Source organism: Ochotona curzoniae, unplaced genomic scaffold, assembly GCF_017591425.1.
Source record: "Ochotona curzoniae isolate NIBS_2020 unplaced genomic scaffold, NIBS_Ocur_1.0 contig_78, whole genome shotgun sequence".
Taxonomy (NCBI): domain Eukaryota; kingdom Metazoa; phylum Chordata; class Mammalia; order Lagomorpha; family Ochotonidae; genus Ochotona; species Ochotona curzoniae.
This window is the reverse complement of record NW_024466559.1, coordinates 3,342,602-3,370,360: the sequence shown is the minus strand read 5'-3', so window position 1 is coordinate 3,370,360 and position 27,759 is coordinate 3,342,602. Positions and strand designations below refer to the sequence as shown.

Here is a 27,759-nt window from a genome sequence, read left to right as displayed (position 1 = left end):
TCAATCAGCTTTTTGCTTCTTGATCAGAAGCGTAGCCAGAATAGGGAGGATGACAGAGGGGAGATGCATCAGTGATGCATTGGGTTGCAAGCGTTGTGCGGTAATGCTGCGAGCCTGCTACACTGGCTGTTGGTGATCTCTGGTCACTCATGGATGAGCCCTGTGCTCAGGTGGCCCCTGAGTGGCCAGAACATGAAAAGCGTCCTCCTGATGTCCCGTGGCTTGTAGGCCTGTGTGTGCTATCCTGGAAGGCAGGCTGGCTGGCGCTGGTTTCTGCTTTGCCATGCTTTCTCAGCCTGCTGAGTTGCGTGGCAGGTACTTGGTTGTGTAGGGGCGGTTCCCACCTGCCTTGCAGGTCCAGGTGGGCACCAGGCCCTTCCCCGGGTCTGCCTGCTCCCTGAGGCTTTGAGTGGAAGAAGCGCGGTCTGCCTTCTGAGGCTTGCAAGTGGTGTTTGCAGTGGTAGCCTGTTTTGCCCTGGTCGTTCCAGCCCTCTGCTGTTTGGCTGCTTGGTGGACAGGATTCTGTTCGCCCTGGGTTCCACTGACCTCAATGCTCATCGCATGTACAAACACACCCTCCACATTGATGCGTGCAGATAATCTTGCCTACAGCTACTGGCCATGAACTTTTCTCTTTCCTAAATACCCATCACTTCCTGTGAACTTGTTGACAGATTCAACCAAAAGTATTCGTGATGTGCTTAGAAACCCAGGGCTGCTGTGTCCAGGGAAAACTTTGAAATCGTACAGTTCATAGATGATAATTGACTATTTAGAGAGAAGCTCTTTGCCTCCTGAGCTCCAGAAATTCTTTGTGTTCTGGAAGGAGTTGGCTCTCCCATCCCAAAGCACTGGAAAATGGTGGGAACTGTCTCTATAGGTCCTGAGAGGGCAGGGAATACCTGATCTTAGTGAACCTTCAAAAGGTTACAGCCTCAAGATAGAAACGGAATGAGCCATGCCGCAAGCATGGTCATCGAGATTCCCAACACGCAGGGCCGTCTTCCACCCATCACAGGCTGCGCGTGTGGCCCTGAGTGGGGAAAGCAGTCATGTCGGGCAAAGCAAATGGGAGCCCAACACAGAGTTGTTTCTGCTTCATTCCGAAGTGCAGCAGTCCCATCCTCTAACATGTCTCTGGGCCTGCTGTGCTCGCTAACCTTACCAGCTGGAGAGCGTGCATGGATGTCTGTGAAACCCTACACACGGAGTGCTTGGCAAAGACTGATGCTCATGTAGACTGCTCATATGTGGTTTTGGTTTGGAGCATCAGGGAGTGCCATTGTCACCAATGGTTTTTGGAGCATGAGGGCTTTAAAAGTTCATTCCAGCTTGTTCTAACGTGGGTTAGAGAACTACCTCTCATGCTCTCAAAGAAATAGTAATGATTGTGTCTTGAGAATTTTGAACCATTTTTTTTTTAAGGAATCTACCTGAAGTTGTTTCCTGTTTCTATAGAAGGCAGAGGATGTTTTCATGTGTGGTGTGTCCCCAGAGAGGTAGATCTTGGTTACTATTTATTGCCTTTTGCACCATGGAGCATCTTTATGCTTCATTTTTCTATCTTACCATTGAGCTTTTACAGTGTGTAGGTTAACAAAACTTATCTGGGTTAGGTCCTCCATGTAAATTTTTTTTTTTTTTTTTACTGAGATGATTTCTCGAATTGTTAATATTTTATGACATTTGAGATGTCATTTTCTGCTCTGTACTGATTCCTATTTCTTTTCCCTTCTGGAAATTTTTCCCTCTACACTGAGACTAGATCACAGAAATAACTCCCCTCCAAGACACATCAGTGTATTTGTTCTGAGAATCAGTGCATTTCATAGGCACCTGCCCGCGGGGACTAAGATTGATCAAGTCACACTGAGCCAACGGCAGTGTCTTAGCAGTGGTCCCCGTTTCCACAAATGGCTGCCATGGCACCAAGGAACAATGAAATAGGAAAGAACCCTGGCCCGGTCTCCAGGTGAGGATTACGCGTGGCCTTAAGTACCAGCCGCTGCCATCCTCTCTCTCATGGGGACGTGGTTGCAGTCTCTCCACACTTCCCACGTCTGAGAAGAGAACGTCTCCCAGTCCGGGTTTCTCTCATGCTTCTTTGATTGGAGGATTACGTCTCCGGGTCCACTTCAGAGATTAGTAACTGTATCAAACTTATTTTCTTGGCATTTTTACTATCAAGGAAAAATTTTACAAGTCTTTTACATTCATGTGTTTGGCATTCACCGTCTGAATTAGAAAAGAGTCCCCCAAAAGCAGATGTGACATTTAAACTTTGCTAATAAGAATAATCTACCATAAAGTTTTTAGCATAAATAACATCCATAAATGTTCACCTCACATATGGGATACATTAAATATAGGATTTAACTTTTTAGAGTGTGATTGGGGGTTCATTCCGTTAGGAGGAAAAGCAGCCAAAGCGGTTCTGTGTTTTAAAGGTTTTTCCTGTTAATTGAAAACATAAATGGCGCTCGCTGATTGTCCGCCGTACCTGCGTCTCATCCCTGAGTGTCCGCGAGGCCTCTGGGTCTGCTCCCTCCTTGGCTTCTGGTGCTGTCTGCTTAGAATGAGATCCTCAGGGCTGCAGCCAGGCCCTGTTCATTCTGCCGGGGCTGAGGCAGAAAGCCCCCTCGTGCCCGTAGGCCACCTCCTTTTCAGCATCATCCCAGTCCAATCCTCTGAACTCTGACACTTCTTCTGTGCCACCCATGCTTCTGTGTTACAGATTGATTTACTTGAAAGGTAGAGTTTTTTTTTAAGATTTATTTATTTTTATTGGAAAGGCAGGCACACAGAGAGGAGGAGAGACAGAGAGCAAGATCCTCTGTCCGATGGTTCCCTGCCCAAGTGGCCGCAACGGCTGAGCTGAGCCAATCCGAAGCCAGGAGACAGGATCTCTTCCGGCTCTCCCAAACGGGTGCAGAGTCCCAAGGCTTTGGGCCGTCCTCCACTGCTTTCCCAGGCCACAAACAGGGAGCTGGATGGGAAGTGGGGCTGCCGGGATTAGAACCGGTGCCCATATGGGATCCCGATGGATGCAAGGCAAGAACTTTAACCACTACGCTATCACACCAGGCCCAAAAGGCAGAATTTAAGCAAGTGGGAGCAAGGGGAGGGAAGGCTGTAGGCGAGGGAAGTGGGAGGAGACAAGCACAGGAGCCACTGGTTGACTTCCCAGTTGCCAGAGCAGTGCCAGACTGAAGCCAGAACCCACAAAATGGTCCAGTAGCTGAACCATCATCTGCTACCTTCCCAAGGTGTGTATTAGCAGAAAGCTGGAACAGGAGAGGAGCAACACCTGCTCCTATGTGGGATGCTAGCTTTACACGTGGTGGCTGAACACAATGTACCAGTGGCACCTGCCACCCCCCCAGCATTTTTGAGGAAGGACATCTGAAAAAGAGGTGTATGGATGGATTTTCATGTCACACACATTGTCTGTAGAAAGAAGTCTTCATTCTAGATGGAACAAATTGGAAACTACCTGCCACACAGTTCTGTGATGTCACAAATTTTGTTTTTCTTGTAGATTTGTCACGGTTTTCTTTTCGCTTTCTCGAAAAATATATTTTATGCCCTGGGTGCACATTGGAAGGCACTTGTGCCCTCCATGCCCAAGTAGAGCCTGCAGTAATTTCCTCCAGAAAGGTGGTTGCTGGTGCAGGAAGAGGGACTGTAAAAACAGAGCATGAAAATAGGGCATTAGCGTACCTAATGGGTGACATAGCAGGGAGAGACCCAGCGTTTCTCATGAATGTTGATCTGTGTCACTTAGTATTTGCCTAACAGTCTTCAGTAGCTGAGCGATTTTCTGATGTGTAAACTTGCACAAATTTACAATGAAAAAAAAAATTAGTTCATTTGAGTGAAGCATTTTTGGAAATGTGTACATAGGGCCTTTTTAAAAAATTTTTAATTGGTATTAAATGGAGCCAGGATGAACTCATTATTTTTTAGTTCATGTATTTGCAAGGGAGAAAGATTTCCCTTCTACCGATTTCTCTCCTCAAACATTCTACGCCAGACTGAAGCCAGAAGCCAGGAACTCCATGCAGGTGTCCTAAGTGGGTGTCCGGGTCCCAGGAATCTGGGCCATTTTTGACCGCCTTCCCAGGTGCGTTAGTAAGATGATGGTTCAGAAGCGGAGCACCCAGGGCTGCCTTTGCCAGTACTAGTTCAACTTACTGCTTAGCTACCCCTGCTCTCAAGGCCTTCCTTTCACGGCGTCTTCTACAAGCTTTCTGAGAACTGCATGTCTGCTTGGTGTTGTACGATCTGATCCAAACGTGCTTTCCCTCCGTGCACGGAGTGTCGTCTCCGTGTGTTTGATTTTCTGCCGCCATGCACCTTGCCTCTCGTTCCCGTGCGGCTTGTTAACTGCAGACACACGGCGGCCTGTGGGATGGCTGCTCCTTCCCAGCTGTGGGCTAGTATGTGACACACAAGGAAAACTGGGCCAGTGTGGCGGCCACGGTGTTAATTTCTCTGTGTCACCATGGATAAATGTGCAGTTTTTTTCTTCTGTCCGGAGCACAGTGAGGGGGAAGTAAACAGCTTCTCTAATTCCCTGGCAGTGGGTTCCCCATTGCTGAAATGCTTAGCAATAAATGCTTTTTTCTTTCTGAACATCAAAGACAAGCTGGGAGGTGGAGGCAGCACTGGTAAAGGATAGCCCCCAGGTGGGTGGAAGGGGTAGACGCAGGGACATATGCATTCCAACGCTTGTAGCCCCAACTGCTCCTCCTCTCCCTGACAGAGCATCCTGAGCAATGTGTCAAAGACTGGAGCAGCAAGTTAGAGACACCCGCTGATTCCCCTTTTGAGTTCAGAACTTGGCATAAGGACGAGCTTGGAGGGTCAGAATGGACTTTACAAGGGATGATAAATCAGCCTCTGTTTTCTGTCATGTGGAGTCCTCATAATGGCAGGAGGATTTGGGAGAAGTGAACTTGACCCACTTTGCTACCCGGCACAGATTCCAGTTTGGTGTCAAGAGCCCGGCACATGATGATGAAGTGAGACCAAGGAGACGGCAGTCTCTGACCTGCGTTCCCCAGCATCAGTGCACCTGTTGTGTGCACAGTCTATTTCCTGCCAGACAGGTTGGGAGCAGCCGGTTGGGAAATGTCTCCACCTTGATTACAACTCTTCTTCCTATATTCAGACAGCTCCTTGTCTTGATTTTTCAAGTAGGCCAAAAAAAAAAAAGGAGTTTGAAAGCCTTTGTGAAACATTATGGAAATGTCAAAATCAGTATACATTAACAAGCCAGACTGAAGATTGGAATCAGGGAGTTTCAATTAGGAACTGTCTCGGGTTTGAGGTGCATACATATACGTTCCAGGAGATAGCCCCGACGCATAGCCATCCAAGTGCTGGGGCTGGCTCTACTTCCAACCGCAGTTTTTTCAGGAATATAAACCCTGATAAGGTAAATGTTACCTTTTCATTGTTTCATATTTTTTTTAAAGTGATATTTATTTTATGTGACAAGTAGACTAACCAGAGAGGCCAGGGAGGGCCAGGGAGGGAGGCGTTTTCCATCTTGTGGTTCACTCCCCCAGTGGCCTCAGCAGCCAGGTCTGGGTCAGGGTAGAGCCAAGAGTCTGGAACTCCATCCTGGTGCTGCTTGGGTGTAAACACAGGGACCGTCTTCCACCGCTTTCCTGGTGGCCTTTTCACGGGAAACCTGATTGAAAAGGGAGCAGCTGGGACTTGAGCCCATGGTGCCCATATGGAATTAACCCCCTATGCCACCACACTGACCCCAGTTACCTCTGAGTTTCATGTGGAAGCACACTTCAGTATTCTGTATTTCAGATAGCATGATTTGTACATTTTGTTCTTACACTGAACAGTGCCGTATCCATGTTTAAGCAGTCTTTGTCTCAAACTAGGTGAGAGACGACACAGAACGAGATGTTGCTGTTTGCAGGGCAGAGCATGTATGTGAGGATACTTTAGTATAGCACGTGTGTTTCTTCCTTTGTGTCCTGCCACACAGCAGTTTTGAGCTGTAATGTTTGGGGCATCTTTTTTAGTAAAAGGGAAAGCCTCTGTAATAAGCAACCCTTTGCTTCACTTGGCCCCTGTGCCCGGGATGGGCTGGGTCTGTGTGATAGACCCAGCCACTGCCCTGCCTCTTCCCACCTGGTTCTGATTTTGCATTATTTCCTGTGTACTCTCCATATTTTTTTTAAATGCATTTGTGCTTTTGTTTGGGAAAATTAACTGTTGTCCATCGCCCTTAGGAAGAATGCCAGCCTGTGAATTGCTAACATTGGACATCTGTAGATTAGAGACCTTACCTTGCAAATCATGTTAGTATGGATTCGAAGGTTTAAAAACAGTATCCCTGGGATGCTTATGTTAATCCAGGCGAAATTCACTTACAGATACATGATGTGCTTCTGCTTATTGTTTTAAGGAAGATTTATTCAAGAAGCGGAAAGAGGAAAGGATGGGAGAAGAACATAGACAAATCTGTTGTCTGGTCAGCTCTCTCAGTGTCTACAGCAGCGAGGGTGGAGCAGCCTCGAAGCAGGAGCCTGTCGCTTGAGTTTGGTGTCCCTCGTGGGTGCTGTCACCTGTTGCCTCAGTGCACACAAGTAGAAAGTTGGAGGAGAGACTTGAAACCAAACGTTTTGATGTGGTGCAGGCATCCATTTGGGGTCATAACCTTTAGACAAATATCGCATGCCAACCCTCAAATTACTTGGTGTAACATCTGACATTGCACTTTACATCCCCAAATGTCTTTTTACCATGTGTTTTTAACCACTACTACTCCTGTTGACTTTGATTTTTGTTCGATTTCATTGATTGATTGATTGAAAAGAGTTATAGAGAGGTCTTCCATTCCCTAGTTCACTCCCCTGGTGACTACGCAGCCATGGTTGGGCCAGGCTGAATCCAGGAACCAGGAACTTAATTCTGGGTTCCCATGTGTGCATGGCAGGAGCCATCCTCCCCTACCTTACCAAGCATATTGGCAGGGAGCTGGATTGGAACTGGAGTGTCCTGGACTTGAACTGGCACCAATATGGGAGTCTGGTGTCACAGCAACAGCTAGCCCATTGCACCAAGACTTAAGTCCCCTAGGCTGACGTTGTATCGGGACTTGTTATTGAGTGTGAATGAAAAAGATATAGCATTTGTAAATGACCCGTACGTGCAGTGCAGGGTCATGTGGATGATGTTACTCGTTTTTCTCCCATAGCCTAGGACACGTAAGAAATGTTCCTGCAGGCATGATTGTCTGTTCTTCCTCTGGGCTTTCGCCTGTTTCCCCTCAATGTGTGGATGTCCCAGCATCGGGACATATGAGCAGCTGTTCCCAGGGGCATTTGTTGTGAACCTGGACATGCTGCCATGATTCCTTCCTGGGAGCTTGCGAGAAATATTTTGCTATGGTTTGAGAGTTGTTCATTGGCAAGGTAGACAATGAGGAGTAAACATCGTATTGCGGAAAAGCACCCTAGTTGCATGTGGGATGTTGCCGTGGAACCCTGAAACCAGATGTGCTAGCCTGAAGTGCAGAAAGACCAGCACACAGAGCAAGGAGCCAGACGGCTGTGGCTTCATTCCCCTGGCTCTCTGAGGAGTCAGGGTGAAGGTTCTTTCAGATTCAAATTGAGTCTGACGGGTGCGTGATCAGCTAGTTGTTCAAGTTTCTGGATTGTTGGTGACCTTCCCTTGGTCGGTGATGCCAAGGCCTGCCAGTGGGCTCCAGGTGGTCTGGGGGTTACACAAAGGTAGCCGCTAACGTTCTGCATGGAGTTTTCCCAACCCAGATAAGTGCTCCCAGCAATGGTGGCCATCCTGGTTCTTGTCAACTACAGAAGCAAATGACTCCTTGATTCCTGTCGTTAGAACCTGGGTAACTCAGACATGTCTTCCTTTCCGGTGGCTAAAGGAGACAAACTCATACTGTTGTACGGGGGGTTGTGACCTGCCCATCACAGCAGGTAGTGTTCAGCCAGCGCATTAAGCATCCTGCCCTCTCGTTCTCTGCCAGAAAGCTGAAGATGAAGATGTTGTGCTCACCCCCGATGGCACCAGGGAGTTCCTGACCTTTGAGGTCCCACTCAATGATTCGGGGTCAGCGGGCCTGGGTGTCAGCGTCAAGGGGAACCGCTCCAAGGAGAACCACGCGGATCTGGGCATCTTCGTCAAATCCATCATCAACGGAGGGGCAGCCTCGAAAGTAAGTACACGGGCAGCTGCTTCAGGGAGTGTGACTTGACTCCCGCCAACCCTCCCCCATGCTGGGAGCTGGCATTCAGTCCACTGCTTTTCCTTCTTCCTTCACTCCAGCCTGGGATTGATCAATGTATCGATCTATCAATTAGAATGACAGTTGCACGCGCACACACAGGTCTTCCATCTGCTGGTTCACTCCACAAATGGTCACAACAGTTGGAGCTGGGGCAAGCCAAAACCAAGAGCCAGCAGCTCCATTCAGGTTTCCCTCATGGGTTCAGGAGCCTGGGCACCACACTGGATCAGAAGTGAAGCAATGGGGGCTTGTCATGGCCCCTGTATGGGATGCTGGTGCTGCAGGCTTTATCTGCTAACACCGCAGAGCCAACTGCCACTGCAGGTTTAAATCATGGAGACAATAGTCTGTTGCAGTGGACATAGTTGTATCTTTCAGATACCCTGAGTGAGGTCCTTATCTTTGACTCTCCTGCTCACTATAGACGTCACAACTGCATTGTCAGCTCCTCTCCTAGCCGTGTTGATCCCCAGGGCTGGACTGCTGGTCAGAGAGCCCCTCACCCGACTCTTCCTCTCCCAGAGCCTGAGAGCCCCTGTGACATTAGGGAAGAGGAAGGTGAGGAAGGTCTTCACTACAGAGACCCCGCCTGGGTCCTTTGGAACAGCTGGTCTCCAGGGAGAGCTTGCCTCCCAGTCCCTGGCTTGTGAGTGTGTGTGTGTGTGTTTCTGCACTGCAGTTGTGGGCTTGCCCTGTCAGGGGCTGTGAATATCCTCATGTGAGTCTCTGGAAGCATGGACGTAAAGGAGCCCTGTGTGCACTCTGCACTGGAATGCCCTTTTGAGTCATAGATGATGACAGTGGCTTGATTTGACAGCGTGGGAATGATTCAAGCAGGACCCTGGCCACTGCGGCTTTGGAGACCTTCTTGTGTTCCCACCACAAGGATCTGAGCCCCCCTCCCGACTTCACCACGTTCTCCTCCCAGGACGGGCGGCTGCGGGTGAATGACCAGCTGATTGCCGTGAACGGGGAGTCCCTATTGGGCAGGACAAACCAGGATGCCATGGACGCACTCAGGAGGTCCATGTCCACCGAGGGCAACAAGCGGGGCATGATCCAGCTCATCGTGGCCAGACGTGTCAGCAAGTGTGGCGAGGTGAGTGCTACCTCCTCTAAGGGGCACCTCTGGTTCCCTGCTGTAGGGTGTCCACTTCCAGGAGAGGGAGTCAGGAGGGAGCCGGAAGCACCATTCATTTGCTCTGTTTGTACAAATGAGTGCTTAAAAAAAGGAAAAGAAAAATACTTGAAAGGTTGAGTAGTAGAGGGAGGGAGAGATCTTCATCCATTGCTCATTCCCCAAGTGGTGGCAATGGCCGGAGCTGTGTCCTTCTGAAACCAGGGGCTTCTTACCACTCTTCCATGTGGATGGAGGAGCCCAAGGCCTTGGGCCATCTCCTGCTGCTTTCCCTGGCACATAAACGGGGAGCTGGATTGAAAGGAGGAGTCATGAGAACTGGAGCCCTTATGACCCTGGGGCTTAATTAAAGTTCAGTTTTGTACTTTGAAAGAGTAGTAGAGAAAGAAACAGATACATATATACATACAGAGAGGGGGAGAAGGATCTTTTCTTCATCCGCTCACCTCCCAAAGGCCCTATACAGATAAGCCTGGACCAAGTGGAAGCCAGGAGCCTAGAACTTGATCCAGGTGTACTAACGTGGGTGGCAGAGACTCAACCACAAGCTACCACCTGCTGACTCCCAGTGTCACATCAGTGGGAAGCTGGATCAGAAGTGCAGCTGGGACTGGATCCCAGGCTCCATGATGGACGATGTGGGCATCCCAAGCAGCTGCTTAATGTGCAGGGCTACGTAATGTCTGCCCCCCAGATTCCGTCTGCAGCCACCCTGCCCCACCCTGCAATCCTTTCCTCCTGGAATATTTCCAAATTAAAATAGATTAGGCATTGATGTTGTAACTACTGTTAGAATCTGGGAAAGGTCACATCAATCTGGTGAGCCATGTTCCACGGATATAAAACAGGCTGGACCTATGAATGGTCAGATGTGACCTCATCAACGTACGAAAGTCTAGCTTTGTCTTCAGCGTGTACAGCAGTCCGGCCTTTTAAAATCAAGTAAGGTCAAGTTGCCAGAAAGTTGGTATGATTGAATGTTGAATGTAGAGTTGTTTTACTCGCTCTAAAATCTGTTTAATAAAAATATAATCCAAGCTTTTCAGGAGTGACTTACCTGTAAAACAATCTCTCTTCTGTCTCTCACACTCTCTCTCACACACACTTTTGATTGCAGCCTGTTATCAGGATGGAGTTAGCCAGTCTGAAAAGATACTACCCATTGATTTTAGTGTTGCTTTTTCTGCCAGAGGTAGAAGGAGCTCATTGTAAGGAGCCAATCAATTTCCATAGCAACCAGAGAACAAGTAACCTGCAACAAGAGTCTCGTAATGGGAAAGGAAGTGTGAGAGAACATTCCTTTCTAGGAATTAATATAAATAAGGAAGCTATAATCCTTCAGAGTAACTTTATAGACCACCATTTCGCACTGTGGGCTGCCTGAAGCGTCTCAAAGCTTCCGTGGCGGTCTTCCTTTGACGGTGGTGTGTGGGGCCTCTACTGCATATCAGGAGATGTCGTGGGCTACTGGCTGCGTGGCTGGGGCGCTGCCTTCGTGCGGGGTAGCTCCCATGTGGCAACATGTCATCTTCTGAGGTTCTTCTCCAATTTTGATTGTTTTCCCAGACCACAAGCAGGCAACTGGATGGGAAGCAGGTTGCCGGGATCAGAACCGGTGCCCATATGGGACCCGTTGTGCGCAAGGCAAGGATTTTAGCCACTAGATTACTACACCAGGCCCTAATTTTGATTGTTGTTTTTACAAAAGATTTATGTTTTGGAAGGAGAGAGAGAGAGAAGTTTCTATCTCCTGCTTTGCTCCCCAAATGGCAACAATAACAGATTGGGCCAGACTGAAGACAAGAGACCAGAACTGCCTTGGGGGCTCTGACATGGATGGCAGGAACCCTTGGACCAGCCTCTGACGCTACCCAAAATAAACTGGGGAATCGGCATTGAGCTTCCATCGTCTCATCGTTCCCTACTGGCCCCTAAACAGTAAGCAAGCAAAAACAGTGCTGGCCTTACAATATTTTGCCCAAAGGCCTGATGTTGCTCCTCTTTGCCCAGTAACACACTAGCAATTGGGGCCCCCAGAGCAACTTGGGTCAGCTCTGCCCATGGAAATGGCTTTGGTGCGAGAACAGCTGCCGTCGACAGCAGTAGACTTTAATATTCTGTATTCCTCCTGGTGTTGTTTGCATACGGTGCTGCTTATTGCGATTTCTTAGGCCAGGGTGAGCTGATTGTGCAAGTGTATCCAAAGCCTTCAGCGTGCGTGCCATACCATCCCTGTGCCGCAGTGAGAAACTGCTTGCCCTGACAGGACTGAACCCAGCAATCTTGCGAAGACAGACGAGCTCATTTCAGGTTCCCGCAAGGCGTGGGACATGTTTCTGCTGCCGTTGTTGTTACTGCATATATTGCTTTTGGAAAAGGCTGCTCCTGGGACTTGAGGAGAGTGTAAATTGCGTTACAGCGGATGTTGCTATCAACACGAGTGTCCTGCTGCGTGAGGGGGACCTTGGGCCACAGTCACATACTATTCTCTGTACCTTCTTGGGCAGATGATGCACTGAGAGGGAGCATGAGAGAGAAAGATGTGTTTTCTATCACACTGTCTAATATTCATGGCTGGCCTAGGGTGAAGCAAGGAACTGAAAATCGCCATCTGGGTCTTCCCTGCAAGTGGCAAGGGGCCCGTGGCTGTCTTCTCTTGCCTCTGCATGTGTGTGCCTTAACAGGGAGCTGGATCAGAAGTAGAGTAGGTGTCCTGGGTGATGGTTTAACCACTGTACATGTGCCATGTGCTCTCATTTTGACCATGGGTGTGGCAGACTTCAGAAGCTGTGAGCTGACAAAAATCTTTTGTGTTTCACCACTGAATTCTTTCTCCTCCCGTTTCCTTCCACATTACTGGCCAGCTCTCTCCAGTTCCTGTCTGGAAGACCCATACTGGGCTCATTTTCCCCCTACTGCGTTCTAGATGCTCCTGGAAGCTGGTTCTCGCCCAGTTTCCTTTCCACTCAGGTGGCATGAGCCGATCAAAATTCTTCCCTTTTCAGGGCATCTCAAGGCTCTCCTGGGATGTGGCTTTCTTCACTGTACCTGTTCCCCAGGCCAAGTTCAATCCTTAGCCATCAATTGACCCTGGTTGCAGGAGTCTTCACCAATTTCCCAGGGGAGTACCTATTGGGAAAAAAGTATGGGTGGATTTCAATGCGATGTGTTGCAGCAAAAGTAAAATGATTTGTACTCCGCTCAGCACCCATGTTTGTGAACCCCTGCCCCTAGGGGCTCCATGCGTCCCTCATCTGCAGTAGCACCCAAACCCAGAGGGAGATAGCAGCCAGCCCACGCTCCTGTCCTGTAGTATGTCCATGCCTTATTCCATGGGCAGTGGTGTGTTTACACAGAGTGGATGTGAGAAAGAGGCAGAGCACGGGCATGGTGCATGGCAAGACCCTGTCCCTTTACCCCAGTGACTTGATCGTTCTCAGGGTTTTATATCCTTGAGGGTGTTGGAGACAGATCCCCCATCCCCAGCCCACATCCCCAGCAGCATGCAGTATAGATGAGGTAGAGCACAGTCTTACATCCTGCTCAGAGCAAAGCATGGGCTCCGGGTCCCTGCAGGCCTGTAGCCTAGATATCACTTCCAGAAGCCCACTGTTCACTCCCTCTGCTATGGGCAGCAGCACTCCTGGGTCAGTCTTCACCCGTCCTTCAGTCACTTCTGTGGGACAGTCCTCTATGCCACCCAACCCCTCTCCATCCTCACAGTCCTGTTGGTTCCCTCCCCCAGCAGCGTAGCAGGGCCTGGCTGTGGTTCCCTGAGGCTTTCTCTTCGTTGCTTTGTCTGCACAACAAGTTGGTTGTGGTGAAGTAGGGAAAGTGAGATCTGATTTTTATTGCAGATCCATGCCTTCTTTATAGAAAAGCATGTTTTGTTTTAAGATTTATTTATTTGTAAGGCAGTTGGAAAGAGAGGGGAGAATCTATTCCACTCCCCAAATGGCCACAGTGGTAGGGGCTGTGCTAGGCTGAAACTAGGAGCTTTGTTCATGTCTCCAACATAGGTGCAAGTTCCCAAACACTTGGTCCATTCTCTGCTGTTTTCCTAGGTGCATTAGCAGGGAGCTGGGTTGAAGTGGAGTGTTTAGGACTTGAATCAGCACCTGTCATTAGAGAAGCGTTCTAAGTACAGGTGTATGTGTGGTGCATAAGTGATGCCATTTATTTAAAAGATGAGCAAGTGAACACAAAAAGGAGTGGATGAGTACTAGTAGAGCATGCCCCACACCCCAGGTCCTAGATGAAGGAGATAGATCCAGCAAAGGGTGCCTTGATGGACAAGTGGATAGAATGACGTACCGGGGGGGGCTCCATGTTCCTAAGCAAGCTTCCTGTTTTATCCCCCCGGTGAAGTACTGGCAGGCCCTCTCTCTGTGCCCTTGGCCATAAGGCCAGCCTGGCATGGCATCTGTGCACCCTTACTCTACCAGTGCCTCTGTGTGTGAGGAGCCTTTCTGCTTCATTCCCCTGTCAGGTGTGCCACTGATCCTGTTTGGATCAGATGTTCTGAGATTGCCATGTGCTTGTCCATCCTCAGGATCTAGAATCCATGTGCCCTGTGAGGTGAGGGCAGCAGCCCTTCAGGACCTGGCATTCAATTAAGAAACCGAGTGTTAGTGCACCTGTTAGAATGGAAAGCCCTTAGGTACGGGGACAACTGGGCAGAGTTTCCAGATTTTTCTGGCCTGCCATCTTGCATAGAGCTGGGGCTGTGCTTCATTGCATTTAAAAGCAATTCACAGCAGGTTGTTCCCTGGACTCCTTGAAAGAAGCCTCCATTTTCTGGTTCACTTGCTCAGTGCCCACAACAGCCAGGGCTGGGCCAGACCCTGGTCAGGAGCTGGGATTTCCTCAGTGTCCCCCATGGGTGGCAGCAACACAGATACCTGAGCCTTCACCTGCTGTGCCTCCCTGGACGTCTGTCAGTAGGAAGAGGGATCAGAAAGCACCACCGTAGGGAGATGCGAACTTTTGAACTGGCATCTTAACTGCTGGGCCAAACTCCGTCCCTTCTTTGTTTGTCTACCAAGAAGGCTTCCTCTTGTTCACTGAAGATTGTCTCAGCATCCACCGTGGCCTTTGCTGGAGAATGGTGTTAAGCCTTTGGGGGGAATTAATGGGATGGCTGAGATGTAACACAGCTCCCACTTCCTTTGAAGCTGGTTTCAACACCACGGGAGAGCATTCTCAGGTGAGCTTTTGTCTCAGACCTCCTGTGAAGGGATTGAGTCCCCTGGGACTGTCTGAAAGTGAATTCTTTCTCTGGCTTAATCCTCTTAAAGTTGGAAAGCTGCCTTAGAATAGGCCGGGGGCCTCAGGTAGCTTTCAGGGCACTCATTCAGAGCATTAAGCAACAAAAGCACACAGGTCAAATCATTTGCTTAATGGGTGAAAGATGGGGCGTCCTAGTCCTGTGGATCTGGTTGAGTGGGAAGGCTTTTTTTCTCTCTTCAGGCCAGAGTCTGAACACACAGGTCTTGGAACTCCTTGAGTGTGTGTGTGTGTGTGTGTGCGCGTGCGCGCGACAGTGACTCAGGGAGTGAGTCCTGAAGTATTACAGAACTGAATGTGAGCCCTAAAGACCTTTCATGTCCAGTGACCTGCACAGCTGCACACCGTGTGCCTCCGACCCCTCAGCCATCTTCGTGTCTAAGCAGTGAACTGGGCCATGGCTTTATTCAGCCTTGTCTGCCCCTTGCGTGGTGTTGGGGATGGGATGCAACATGCTGTGAATCTAAGATGTCAGATAAGATGCAGGCGGTTGCTGCCCCCGCCGCTCCTGAGTATCTAGATAGAGGGGCTTGGGGGACATTCCTGATGGAACACACCATGCCATTCGTGGTACACTCAGTGACATTGTGGGGGGGAACTTTTCCTTCCCCAAAAAGCCACAAGGAGGGAGGGAAAGAGGAAAAGACCGTGAGGGAAACTTCCACCTGCGGGCATGCTCTCCACATGGCCATACAGGCAGCATTGGGCCAGGTCAAAGCTCCGAGATAGGAGCTTTGTCTAGGTCTCCCACCTGAGTGCAGGGGCCTCATGTACTTGGACCATCTTCTGCTACTTTCCTAGGCCATTATCAGGACGCTGGGGCAGTAGAGCAGCCGTGGTTCGAACCAGAGCCCATCCTGGATGCCTGTGTCACAGGCCACTTAACCTGTTCAGCCACCTTCCTGGCCCCAGTATGAGATTAAGGAAAAAGAAAGGTCAATATTTTAGCTTTGTCTAAGATTCCTTCAAATCTGTAATTATAAGCCTGCTCATTAGACGATATCAAACTTGTTATTAGAATTTTTGGTTATTTTCTCGCTCTAGATGCTTGACAGGATCACTTGAATGTCTGTAAAGGAATTCTGTAGTTTCGCACTCTTCAGGTAGCTTGCATTTTGTATGCCATTGTAAGTAATAAGATACTAATTCATGAGAATCTTTGTTTCTCCTTTTGCTTGTATTATTTTCTGGGAAGAAATGACCCAAGAGCGAAGTAAATGTTTGAATAAAGAGTCAAATTGAGAGAACTCCTTTTGTCCAGTGATAGACTTTTGTAGGTAGTTTGGGCCAAGGTTTGCACTACCTGTATTAATACTGGGATAACTAGGGGCGGTCTTTGCAGCTAATTGATGGTTTGGTAGTTTGAAGGACCCTACAGTCACGGCCTCCAGAATCAAGTGGGGCCTGCAGAAAGCTTCTAGTGACGCACACATCAGGCTGACAGCAATAAGAAAATTGCCTTTGTGATTCTTGGGTTCTCCCATGTATGCTGAGTTATGTTCTGATTTTCTTGTAAGGAGCCTGCCAGTGGGAGCCCTGGCTCTGCTGCCTCTCTCTGTCTGGGGCACTGTCTTACTTCTCTATCTCACTGATTCTTTTTTTTTTTTTCTCCTCAAGAGGTAAGTGGTAAAAAAACATCAGATTTAAAACAAAACCTTGAAAAAAAACCAAAGAAATTAAAAGGCATTGTATCTTCTATTAAATATTTATGTCTTTGACTATTAATGTCTTCATTTTAAGTCTGCCTTTTCAGATGCAAATGCACTGTGGTTCTTGGCTTGGGGTGGGGAAAGACAAAAGCAGTTCCCAGGATCACTTTGGCACCCCAGGATTTTTCTGAAGAGGACTCATTGTCTCTGCAGAGAGCTCTGTTCCCACTCTATTCTAAAGAGGATTTTTATTTAACATTGTAAAAAATTTTTAGAATGGTCTGTTGGTATGTCGAGACTTTTCTCATGAAGGATATGTATCCATTGGAAAATGGCAGAATTACATAGGTCAATGAATTATATTTTAAAGTAATCTTGGGAATAGGTGACCTTCAGATAAAATGAATTATTATGTCACTGACAGGAATTGCTTGTAGACACTTCTCTGCTAAGAATGTGTTCCCTCCTTTAACAAAAAAAGTCTTCCCTATGCGTTAGGTACTTAGTTTCAGTATTTCTGAACTTTGGTCTGGCCCTGCCAGAGCATCCTAAAAGTTAGGTACCCAGTTCTTTAAAACAATGACAGAGGTATTTTTTTCTGTCTTTATGTCAGAGACCCTGAATATTTAATTTCCTTTTCGGTAAAGCTGTCAGTTGTAGACTGCAATTAAAAAAAAAATAGCCGATCCGATAAATCCTCATTTCGCAGAGTAAAGCTTATTGAGCCTCATTCACAGGCGCTGGAGTTTATCGCCCTCCCGCAGTGCCGCACGCCTCCAGTTGTAATTGTGTTGACCCTCTGTGCCTCCCGGCTCCCAGTGCTTATCAAACTGGGAGCCATAAGTCTGCCTGCAGAACTTCATTAACTTGCTCATTTGTATGATTGCTCCAAACAGAAATAACCATTTCTTCAGGCTTCGCCTCGCGCCCTGCCGTGCCCTGCCAGCTCCTGCCCTCCCAGGGCCCTGTCTGCCACCAGGGCATCCCTGAGCAGGTCAAAGCCATGTGGTACCCCGTGGAGCCCGTGCAATGAGGATGGTGGCTCCCCTGAAGTGGACTGTTATCAGGGCCGTCCCAGCATGTATTTCGTACTCCATGGACAGGATGGCTTGTAAGACACAGCTGCGGTTAGCAGGTGCATCATTGTTTAGTTTCCAGTCACAGAAAGGCCCCTGTGTGCTGTTTGAGGACTTGGGGCCCCTGTTTATGCGTTGCCATGTGCACTGCTTATGGATATGGCCGGTTACACACTGTCCTGGACAGTGGCAAGGCATCACGCTTCTCCTTAATGTCTCGCAGAAGAAATTGGGATAGGGTGTGTTGACGGCACCTAGTGAGCAGTGAGGTCTACAGTGTGTAGACCTCATGTACAAGGGTTTGTGAATTCTCTTCATGTCTCCCAGCAGACTGCTGAGCTGCACTTCAGCTTCTGTCCCAGTGGAGTGAGCCTCCTATTGGGCTGCATCCATTGTGGCTCTCTGAGGAGAAACACGAGCTCCCATTGGCTGCTGCAGATCTAGTGGTCACAATGACAGAAGAGCAACAAGAGAAGATTTCTTTATATGAATATCAGAGTTACCAAGGGAGAAGGACAAACAGAATGGGAGATCTTCCATCTGCTGGTTTGCTCCCCATAGAGCTGCAATAACCAGAGCTGGGCTGATCTGAAGCTAGGAGACCAGAGCTTCTTGCAGATTTCCCACATGGGTGCAGGGGCCTATGTACTTGGGCCATCTTTGGCTGCTTTAGCAGGGTGCAGGGTCAGAAACGAAGCAGCCATGAATTGAACTGGAGCCTATATGGAATGTTTGCACCACAAATGGATGCTTAGCTTGCTACATCCCAGTGCCTTCCCTGGATTTTTGGTTGGAAAGCCTTTACCATGCACCTTTCCTCTCCTGTGGAGGCCGCCATGTGGAGTATGCAGAGCTGTCGCAGGTTATCTTGGTGTGGGGTAAAACTCCTAGTTTGGTTGCCACTCGGGTAGATTTCCAGCTGGTTGTTTCTGTTACCCCTTGATACCAGCCGCCTGCCAGCCCTGATTTTCTCTCGCCTTCTCCTTTCTATGTAGCTCAAGTCACCCGGAAGCCCTGCTGGACCAGAATTGCCCATTGAAACGGCGCTGGATGACAGCGAACGACGAATTTCCCACTCGCTGTACAGTGGCATTGAGGACCTGGACGAATCGCCCACGAGGAACCCGGCTCTTCCTCGGATCATGGGTGAGTCAGTCCCGCTACCTCACCTTCTCTGAGCCTTGCAAAGAGGCTATTCACATGAAACAAACACAGAGGGGCGTGTGCCTTTTCCAGAGGAACACAGAGTGCTCTAGCTCAGTCAGGCCTGTGTGGGGAGAGCCCCTCCATCCATTGATGGGTGAAGTGCGTGCAGGCATCGGGAGCTTTGTGACTGGTTAGGCTCACAGGTACAGCTGTGTTTCTGGTGGTTTAATGACAAGAAGGGATTGGGAGTTACCTGCTGGAATCATTCATCTGGCGCTTGGTGGAGCAGAACACACATGTTCATGAACGTGTCACACTCATTTGCCGTGTCCCTGTTAGGCTGCCACTTTCCTTTCATTTTGTCTTCCTGTCCCAATGCCTTCATGTGAAGGCCTCAAGACTTCCAGGTCCCAGATCGGACTCTACTGGCCCCTGCGATCCCTACCAGCCCCTCAGAATGGTCCCCAGGGTGTCTCCTGGTGGCGGCAGGGAACTGTGTACCTCAGCTTTGCTCCTACTCTACAGGCTGGTTAATGAAGACCTGCTTTGGTGCCGGAGTGGTGGGCTTTACCACGTTGCTTAACTCAGGGTTAGCTTGAGAGTTTCCATGCTAAAGACCAGAGAAGCTGTTCTGATGAGAAAAGCACTGACATTTTTAGGCATGGATTTTCCGAGGATCCAGTTTGAAGTGAACCCCCAAGCTGCACCTCTCCATGGAATGTCATGGGAGCAAGACAGTGTCTCCTTCTGAGGGTGTCTGGAAATCCTGTTGTGGGCAAGATGCATATCTTCCCATCTAGTGGATCCAAGAATAACTTTTAAAAAAAGTACAAACCCAAGTCTTCCTGTCAGAAACTTTCTAGTTGGACTTGGTGGGAACAAGACAGGATTCTCTGTTCGCCTCCTGATCCTGTCGGTGTTGGTGACACTAGCTGATGTTGAAAATTGGACATCTTTTGTAGATGATGCTCGCTTGCAAGGGAGCTTCCAATGTTAGTACAGTGTTGCGTTTCCCGTCATCTGAGCCGGTAGCAACAGTGGGTCACTTTGCTTTCTGGGCAGGTGCCTAGGTTCTTGGTTGTCTCTGTAGGGGCAGATTCTCTCTGGATGTTGGCAATCCCTTCCTGATCTGCTGTGACACCCTAGAACCTCTGGTTGAAATCTCAGCTGGCTCTCTGGCAAGATACAAAGAGAATTTTCGCATAGTGTTCTCTCTGCCTGGGACTCTGGACCTGAGGAGGTGTCCAGGCCTCGTGAGCCGTTTCTGTGGGAACGCATCCCAGGAGAGAGAGCATTCTGGAAGAAGTTGCCCCAGAGGAAGCTAGCTCTGCAGGGGGAAGCACATCAGCTGTTGTCCACGGCACCATCTCGCTTACCCCATAGAGAAGTGTGGTACCGTTGGCCAAGAACGGAGTTTGGCTTCTTGCTTTTGCCATTTGCAGTTTCTGAAAGCAGCTGTCTCTGGGGAATGCTGAGGTGCCACAGTGACAGTTCCTGACCCTTCATTCTTGTGGATTAGCAGCGTGTGTTTCTATGCATTTGAAGACTTCAGTCTCCTCCAGGGCTCATGGCTCCTGTGATGTAAAGTCAGAGGGCTCAGTCTTTGCAAGCAGCCTTAGTTGTCTGCTACTCCAGCCCAGAAAAGTAGGGCCCTGAAGGTAGATGCACCTGAGCTCATGAACCCATAATGGACATGGCCTTTCTCTGTTCTGATTCCGACATTACTCAGACCTGACCCATCCCCATGGCTTTTAGTGGGGGTGTCAGCAGCAGTCATGACCCACGGCCAGAGTTCACCCAGTATCATCCGTTTGGACTGAATTTTGGGCTTTGGGCTTTGTTGGCCACCCGTCAGAAAGCGTGTTGTGGGGGAAATTACCTTGGCCGCCTCCCTTGTGTTTTCTGGTTGCCATGTTATCTTGATTGCAAGAAGAGCTATTGTAAATGAAGAAAATTCCTCACCAACAGGCTGCCTTCATTAAGCGTCTAAGAAGCTTCCTGGTTTTCCCAGACTTTCTGCAGAATGAAAGCCACACTGGGATCCATGGTAGTCATCCGGAATTGATCTCAGTAGATCATATAGCCGTGCATGTGTGGCAGGTGTCTCGTATTGTTAAGGACTTGTTGTGGAGAAACGCAGTGTTGCTTTGTGTGTTAGGCTGAGTCACGTGGGTGGTCCAGCTGGTCTCAATTCCTTTGGTTGCTGGTGTCAAGCCTGGGGTTGATTCTGTGTCAATTCCCCAGTGAAAACATATTCAGGAGGCAATCCTTGTATCTCCCGGCTTCCTTCCCCCACACCTGCAGTAGGCTGAACAATTGGGAGAACGTTTTCTGTAGACAAAGACACCCTGAAGCCTGCTCAGGTCACTCTTGGAGACTTTGAATTTATGCTGTGCCCAGTGTCACAGGCACCTTAAAGATATTGCACAAGTGTGTCAGTTAGAATACATGGTCAAGCCATGTAGTCATTCCTTAGTTAGGTATGTTCCTGGAACCAGATCACAACACCATTTTCTTGGCAAATACGCCACAAATACAGCTCATGCATAACAGGCGTCGTCCTAAAGTTAGTGGAAAATCTGTATTATGCAGAAAGTTATATGGGAATTTTATATGTTTATTTTGGACAGCAATAAACTTCTCTTAGTTCTGTTGTCTCGAAATGTGAGGCAGTAGTCTGAGAGGTCAATGGGCATTGTAGAGCTGACTGGGTTGGTGGGTGTGGAAATTGGGCTTGAGTTTTTCGCCTTCCCCATCAGGTGCACAGGGAAGAAGTGGACACTGCTGGACTTGTGGGGAGCCAGCCCAACAGGCCCTTCTCTCCCTGGCTGCATGTGTGCTCTGAGCCCAGACTTTCCCAGCAGCCCTGAGGACCAAAGCTCTGTTGGTGCTGCCTTGCTGAGGGCAAGGCTGGTGCAGGATATGGGAAGGGATGGAGCAGAACTGTACTTGACCTTCAGGGAAGAGATGACAATAGTTGGACCCTCGGCGGTATTCTCAAAGGAGTCAAGCGTACAAACATGACTGTGATGCTAATCTGGGAACCTGAGCAGATATTTTTTTACCAGGACACTTACTGGTACAGACATTTGTGACTCGTCTCTCCCTGTCAAGACAGCAGGGTCCTACCTTGAAGACTCAGAAGCTACAGGTTCCCAGGCCATGGCCTGAGAACTCAGGGCTGTCACACTTCTGCCCAGATCTTGGCTCTTGGCAGATTCCTCTCCGAATGCCGTGGACTCTCGTGTCTGTCATGCGCTTAGTGCAGGGTTGGCGTGGGAAGTCAGCATGTGTCCCTTCATCGCATTGGTTACTGAGAGCCCCACTCCGATGTTCATATTTGTGAAGGTCCTAGCTGCTCCTGCTCCCAGGCAGTGATGAGCTCCAGGGAGAGAGCCAGTCGCCACACCCTGTCTTACCAGTCTGTTGCCTTCCTGGCAGGCAGCAGTTATAACTTCTGCACCTGGTTGCCTGGTGAACTTGTGGATGAAGGGCTCACATGTGCACCCCTCCCCTGCACTCCCTGGTGAGGTTTTTCCGAAGCGCTGACACAACTTGGCATCTCTGGCGTTGTCTTGCATGAGCAGCTGGGGTGCAGATCTGGTTCTCGGATACATAAAGCCAGGGAAGGTGCTCCATGGACTGTCCTGGCCTGTGTAAGCGGCATCGCAGGTCGTGAGAGACTCATGACTGTGGAGGAATAGTTCTTGCAGAATAAAGCTACTAAATATGGTGGCCAAGTGGGCACTCAGGAGAACCGTCTGAGAGTCCCTGGCTTCCAGCTCCTGCCTTGCTCCTGACTGTGGCTTCCCACTGACATGTGCCTGGGAAGCAGAGATGATGGGTTGAGGATGTCAGTCGCTGCCACCGGTTCTAGACTCATAGCTTCAGTGCAGCCCAGGCAGTCTGGTGGGCATCTGTTGATAGCTGAACAAAGAAAGGAAACTCTGCTATTCAAATATAGAAACAATCAATTCAAAGAGCTTTTTAATTTATTATTATTTTTAATGATGTTCACTGGAGGGTGGCACAGTAGCCTAGTGGCTGAATTCCTCACCTAGCATGTCCCGGGATCCTGTATGGATGCTGGTTCATGTCCCGGCTGCCCCACTTCCCATCCAGTTCCCTGCTTGTGGCCTGGGAAAACAGTGGAAGATGGCCCAAAGCTTGGGACCCTTCACCCGCGTGGGAGACCCAGAAGAGGCTCCTGGCTTCGGATCGGATCAGCTCCAGCCACTGTGGCCACTTGGGGAGTGAATCAGCAGATGGAAGATTCTCTTTATATCTCCTCCTCTCTGTATATCTGCCTTTGGATAAAAATAAATTAAAAAAATTTTTTAAATGATGTTCACTTGAAAGGCAGAGCTAGAGAGAGAGAGAATCTTCCACCCACTACTTTACTCTCCAGATTAACACAACAGTCTGAGCCGGCTGGTTTAATGCCAGGAGCCCAAGCATTTGGGCCATTCTCCATTGCTTTTCCATGTGCGTTAGCAGGGAGCAGGATTGGAAATGGAACAACCCAGACTTGAACTAGTATGCATATGGGATGTCAGTGCCACAAGCAGAAATTTACTGTGCTATGCCCACTTGGTGGTCACCAAAATAATTATATTTTGCAGGTTCAGTTCTGATGCATTTTGCCAGATGGTCCAGGTATGTGAAGGTTCAGGTTGTTGGTAAGGTAACCAACATCTGCATCCTCTGTGTTTTCTTCCCCGGGCAGGTAAATACCAGCTCTCCCCAACCGTGAACATGCCCCACGATGACAGCGTCCTCATTGAAGATGACAGGCTCCCCGTGCTCCCACCACGCCTCTCCGACCAGTCCTCGTCCAGCTCCCACGACGATGTGGGCTTCACCACCGCAGAAGTGGCCCCTTGGGCCCAAGCCAACATCAGCGATTCGGCCGACTGGTGAGCCGTGCGTCCTGGGTTGGGATGCATTGGTACAGCGTGGGTGGTGCTGACCTAGCCAGTGTTGATTATGGACCCAGCCATGCTCCTGTGTACCCCTTGCTTGTCATGCTATTCTCAAGGTTGAGCCCCAACCCTGGACCCTGCTCAGGTTCCCTCATCTTTTCCTGTGTCCTACTTGGGAATTTTGCCAAAACATCAATACAGATCTTTCACTGCCCAAATACTGTATTCATTTGCTCGATTTATTACGCGTTAGTGAGAATGAAAAAAATTTTTTTTCCCTATTCCATATAGAGACTCATCAGGCCATGGGAAGGTTAGTAACAATTCAGTGGCCTCAGGCAGAACTCAGAGCTGCTGGTTTTTGACCATGGGAGGGGACACTTTCGCGTAGTCTCTTGGCATGCATGCTCTTACCATGGCTTGAAAATGTTCTGTGCTAAACAGGAAGAATAGAAAGGAAGATTAGAAGCGGGTATCTCATCTACTTTCTCCTATTCCTTGACCTTTCCTATCCTAATTGGTGATTTACATAGGCGTGCCTTCTTCTCAGCTATGTAAACATCATCAAAAATTCAATCTATTATTAGAAAAAAAAAAAAGGAAAACAAAATGTTCTTTGTGGGTCTGACACAGTGGCCTAGTGGATAAAGTTCTCGTTTTAAATGCTGTGGGATCCCATATGGGCGTTGATTCTAATCCTGGCAGCTTGTGGCCTGGGAAAGCAGTCGAGGACGGCCCAAAGCCTTGGGACTCTACACCTGTGTGGGAGACCTGGAAGAAGTTCCTGGCTCCTGGCTTTGGATTGGAGCAGTACCAGTCATTGCGGTCACTTGGGGTGTGAATCATCAGACAGAAGATCTCTCTTTCTTCCTCTCTGTATATCTGACTTTGCAATAAAAATAAATAAATCTTTAAAAACAAAAAAGAAATGTTCTAGGCTTGCTCCTGACATGGCAGTGTGGGATGCTGGCTTTATTTGTTTGAAAGGCACAGTTAGAGAAAGAGAGAGAGCTTCCCACCACTGGGCCACTTCTCCAGAATGACTACCAGGCTGAAGCTCGGAGCCAGAATCTTCTGCCAGGTGTTCCATGTGCGTGCAGGAACCTGGGTACTTGGTCCCTCTTCTGCTCTTTCCCAGATACACTGGAAAGGAGCTGGAGCAGAAGTGGAACATCCAGGATTTGAACCAGTGTCCATACGGGATGCCAGCGTTGCAGATGCAGCTTAACTGGCTGCACCACATTGCTTGTCCATTGCCTTCTGTGTCCGTCAGCATTGAAGACACATTGGATCTCCTTGAGCCAGTGTGTGTCTGATGAGCATGCTTCATCATTTTAGTTCAACTAGTGTGGGTGGTGGTGACCCTCTGTTGATGATGCACTGTATGTGGGGTTTCACTAGGATTCCTTGCTGCTCTTTCTCTGTTTTCTTTTATGGCTTCTCTGGCAGGTGTATATATTATTTCTTCACTACTTCTCCTTTCTGCTTCTGGCTCTTCTAGTGACCTCACTTAACATTCCTTAGCATTCCTTGTGAGAGAGCAGATGTCTGTATTGGGGAGGGTGGGGCATGGCAGCATTTATTTTGTGTTTGTAACGTAGTGAGCCCCTAGTGCATTCTGGCCAGGTTTAGTCTACACTGGCTTTACTCAGTGATCTCATCAGATGGTCAGGCCCTTGGAAAGTTCACCTCTGGATTTTTGATTCTCTCTCTCTCTCTTTGTTGCAAACACTGAGAGAGCTGTGACCCTTGTGCCCAAGAGATTGGAAGCTGTTATGCAGCCAGCTGCTTAGCTACACATCTAGGGGGCGCTATCAAGTCTATGCAGGATAAATCTTAAATTCACAGATATTGTGGCTGCTCTCTGTGTGCTAGGGCCACAGCCACTGGCAAAATGGGAACTTAGGGTTAAGAGCCTCAGAGCCTTCCAGGGTGAGAAGAGTGGCTGGAAGTAGCCATGGTGGCAGGTCTGATTGGCACCTCATAAAAACTGCGTTGGTAAAAATGCAGAATCTAGTGGTGTGGCTGGATGGCTCATGTCTCTGAATGAGCCTGCCAGAACGAAGGGGACCTGTGTGATGTCACTGTGGGACAAGCTGACAAGTGGAGGGTTATGCAGACGGGGAACGGCAGCTGTCCCAAGTCACAACCTAGCGTGGACGCCATGCGCTCAGATGGGATCTCCCTAATCCGCCATGAAAATGTTATGGAAACAAAAGAGCAATAAGGCAGGATTAATAACTGGAATGTTAATAACACTGGGGGGTTGGGCAGGATGTGGTTACATTCTTTAAAGCGTGGCTGTTGACCCCGCAGTCTAACTTATTAAATATCCTCGTGTGCCGTGTGCTGTTTATTGTGTCTGAAGCTAGTTTGATGGGTTTATTGGTAGAGAAGAATCAATTATGTCGTGATTTAGGAATATTTACTTATTTTTAACTAATTTACAAGCTCATTTGACATCTTCAGTGGTGTGTAGCTCCAGTTCCCTGAGTAGTGGTAGGAGGGCAAGTGTGACAGATGCCTAAACTTGCCTTCCGTTAGCTAATAGAATAGTCCTTCTCGAACCCCTACTAGACATAGAAAGCCTTAACAGTTCTACTTAGGATGAAGGACTCTGTACCAGCAAGTTCTAACCTTAGAGGTAGCATAATCTCAGATGCCACAAAATTAATTGTGAAAAATATGCCAAATGTAGTTTTTTAGGTCACGTCAATTTCACCAACTTTTAGGATTTATTTATTACTTTTTATTAGAAAGTCAGATATACAGAGAGGAAGCGAGACAGAGAGGAAGATCTGGTTCACTCCCCAAGTGGCCTCAAAGGCCAGAGCTGAGCCTATCTGCAGCCAGGAGCTTCTTCTGGATCTCCCATGAGGGCACAGGGTTCCACGGCTTTGGGCCATCTCCATTGCTTTCCCAGGCCACAAGCAGGAAGCTAGATTGGAAGTAGGGCAGCCAGGATTAAAACCAGCGCCCATATGGAATCCCAGCGGATGTAAGACAAGGACTTTACCTACTAGGCTGCTGTGCCAGGCCTTGCACCGACTTTCTTTCTCTTCCTTCTTTTTAATTTTTGACCATGAGCAAGAGGAAACTTTGTCAATTGGCTGCGGGAGCTTAAGTTGCCATGGTGTTGTCACCCCATCAAATGTCACCTCTCTTAGTTACACAAAGGGCAAACTGAAGGTTTATTAAGATGCATCACTGTATTGGATATAAATAGGAAGCACAGAGCCCTTTGCCCTGGGCAGCTCTCGCATCTTTGTTGTATACCTCAGCCAGGTCGGAGAGGAGGCAAGTATGACGCTCAGGAAGCACTGTGGCATGTTGACCCTGCATGTACATAACCTTGAAAAATAACGTTGTGTGAAGAGCCAAGGCCTCTCCGCCCTCGCTACGCTGTCCTCCAATAGAAGGGGAAGATGGGCTTCTCTGGGAGTTTTAAAAGGGCTGTGGGTTTTCATCTTTGCAATTGGTATTGCTGTGATCATTGGAGCTGCTCTGCAGAGTGGTGATTCACTGTGCTCCGTGGTCTAGGGTTTTCAGGGTCTTCCACAATGTGTGCATGTCTTGTTCCGTTAGCCTGGGGTGGTGGGTGAGGCATTTGTCCTTTTTTCTTGGGGGCTGTTGAGACACCCTGTGCTGGCAACAGTTCGGACTCTTGCCTAAGAACCCTCCTTTTCGTTACTCCTGGATTTACAGCTTGGAACTAGCCAGCATCCATGTTGATGCCTGTGGCATTTTGGGGATGCGTATCTAAGCTCAGGCTCTGTCCTCTCACCTGTGTGCGTGATAATTTTTCTGCTGGCCACAGCCAATCACCAAGGGTTGTGGTATGGTCTGAGGGGACTCCTTGCCTAGTACGGTGGGTAAGGCTGAAACGGTTCAGCACCTGCCAACCAGGGCCGCTCTGTGCGTCCACATTATGTGCCCAACATGGAGGAAGCCATCATCACAGTGTGCACAGTGCCCTGCTTGGCACAGCTCTCACAGATTTCCACAACCAGGAGTGATTGTGTGCTGCCATCTCCCGCCACTTCCCTGGAGAGCTATGCAGAACAGGCTGTGCCATGAGCCAGCGCCCATATGCTTCCTGTCGCCTGAGCTTAAGTCACCATGGTGTTGTCACCCCATCAAATGTCGCCTCACTTAGTCACACTGCCCCTGGCTCCTTCTCATCTTGCATCCCCAGCTTCTGTCTCTTCTTCTGCTCTCTTGTTTTCTGAGTCAGGGAAGTTAGGGGGTGCTTTGG

The 27,759-nt window shown here is 48.8% G+C and overlaps 1 protein-coding gene across 17 annotated transcripts in view; it reads left to right on the top strand.

Moving 5' to 3' along the window:
- Positions 1–27,759, top strand: part of PARD3 (par-3 family cell polarity regulator) — a 465,250-nt gene that overhangs the window by 253,027 nt on the left and 184,464 nt on the right. For 13 of the 17 annotated variants that reach the window (XM_040992587.1, XM_040992588.1, XM_040992586.1 and 10 more), the window contains 4 exons: positions 8,027–8,215; positions 9,216–9,386; positions 18,432–18,582; positions 23,309–23,498. In XM_040992587.1, the coding sequence (XP_040848521.1) occupies positions 8,027–8,215; positions 9,216–9,386; positions 18,432–18,582; positions 23,309–23,498 (701 nt within the window). Of the gene's footprint in view, positions 1–8,026; positions 8,216–9,215; positions 9,387–18,431; positions 18,591–19,050; positions 19,052–23,308; positions 23,499–27,759 lie in introns of all 17 variants that reach the window. The other 4 variants (XM_040992582.1, XM_040992581.1, XM_040992580.1 and 1 more) reach the window with 1 other exon arrangement.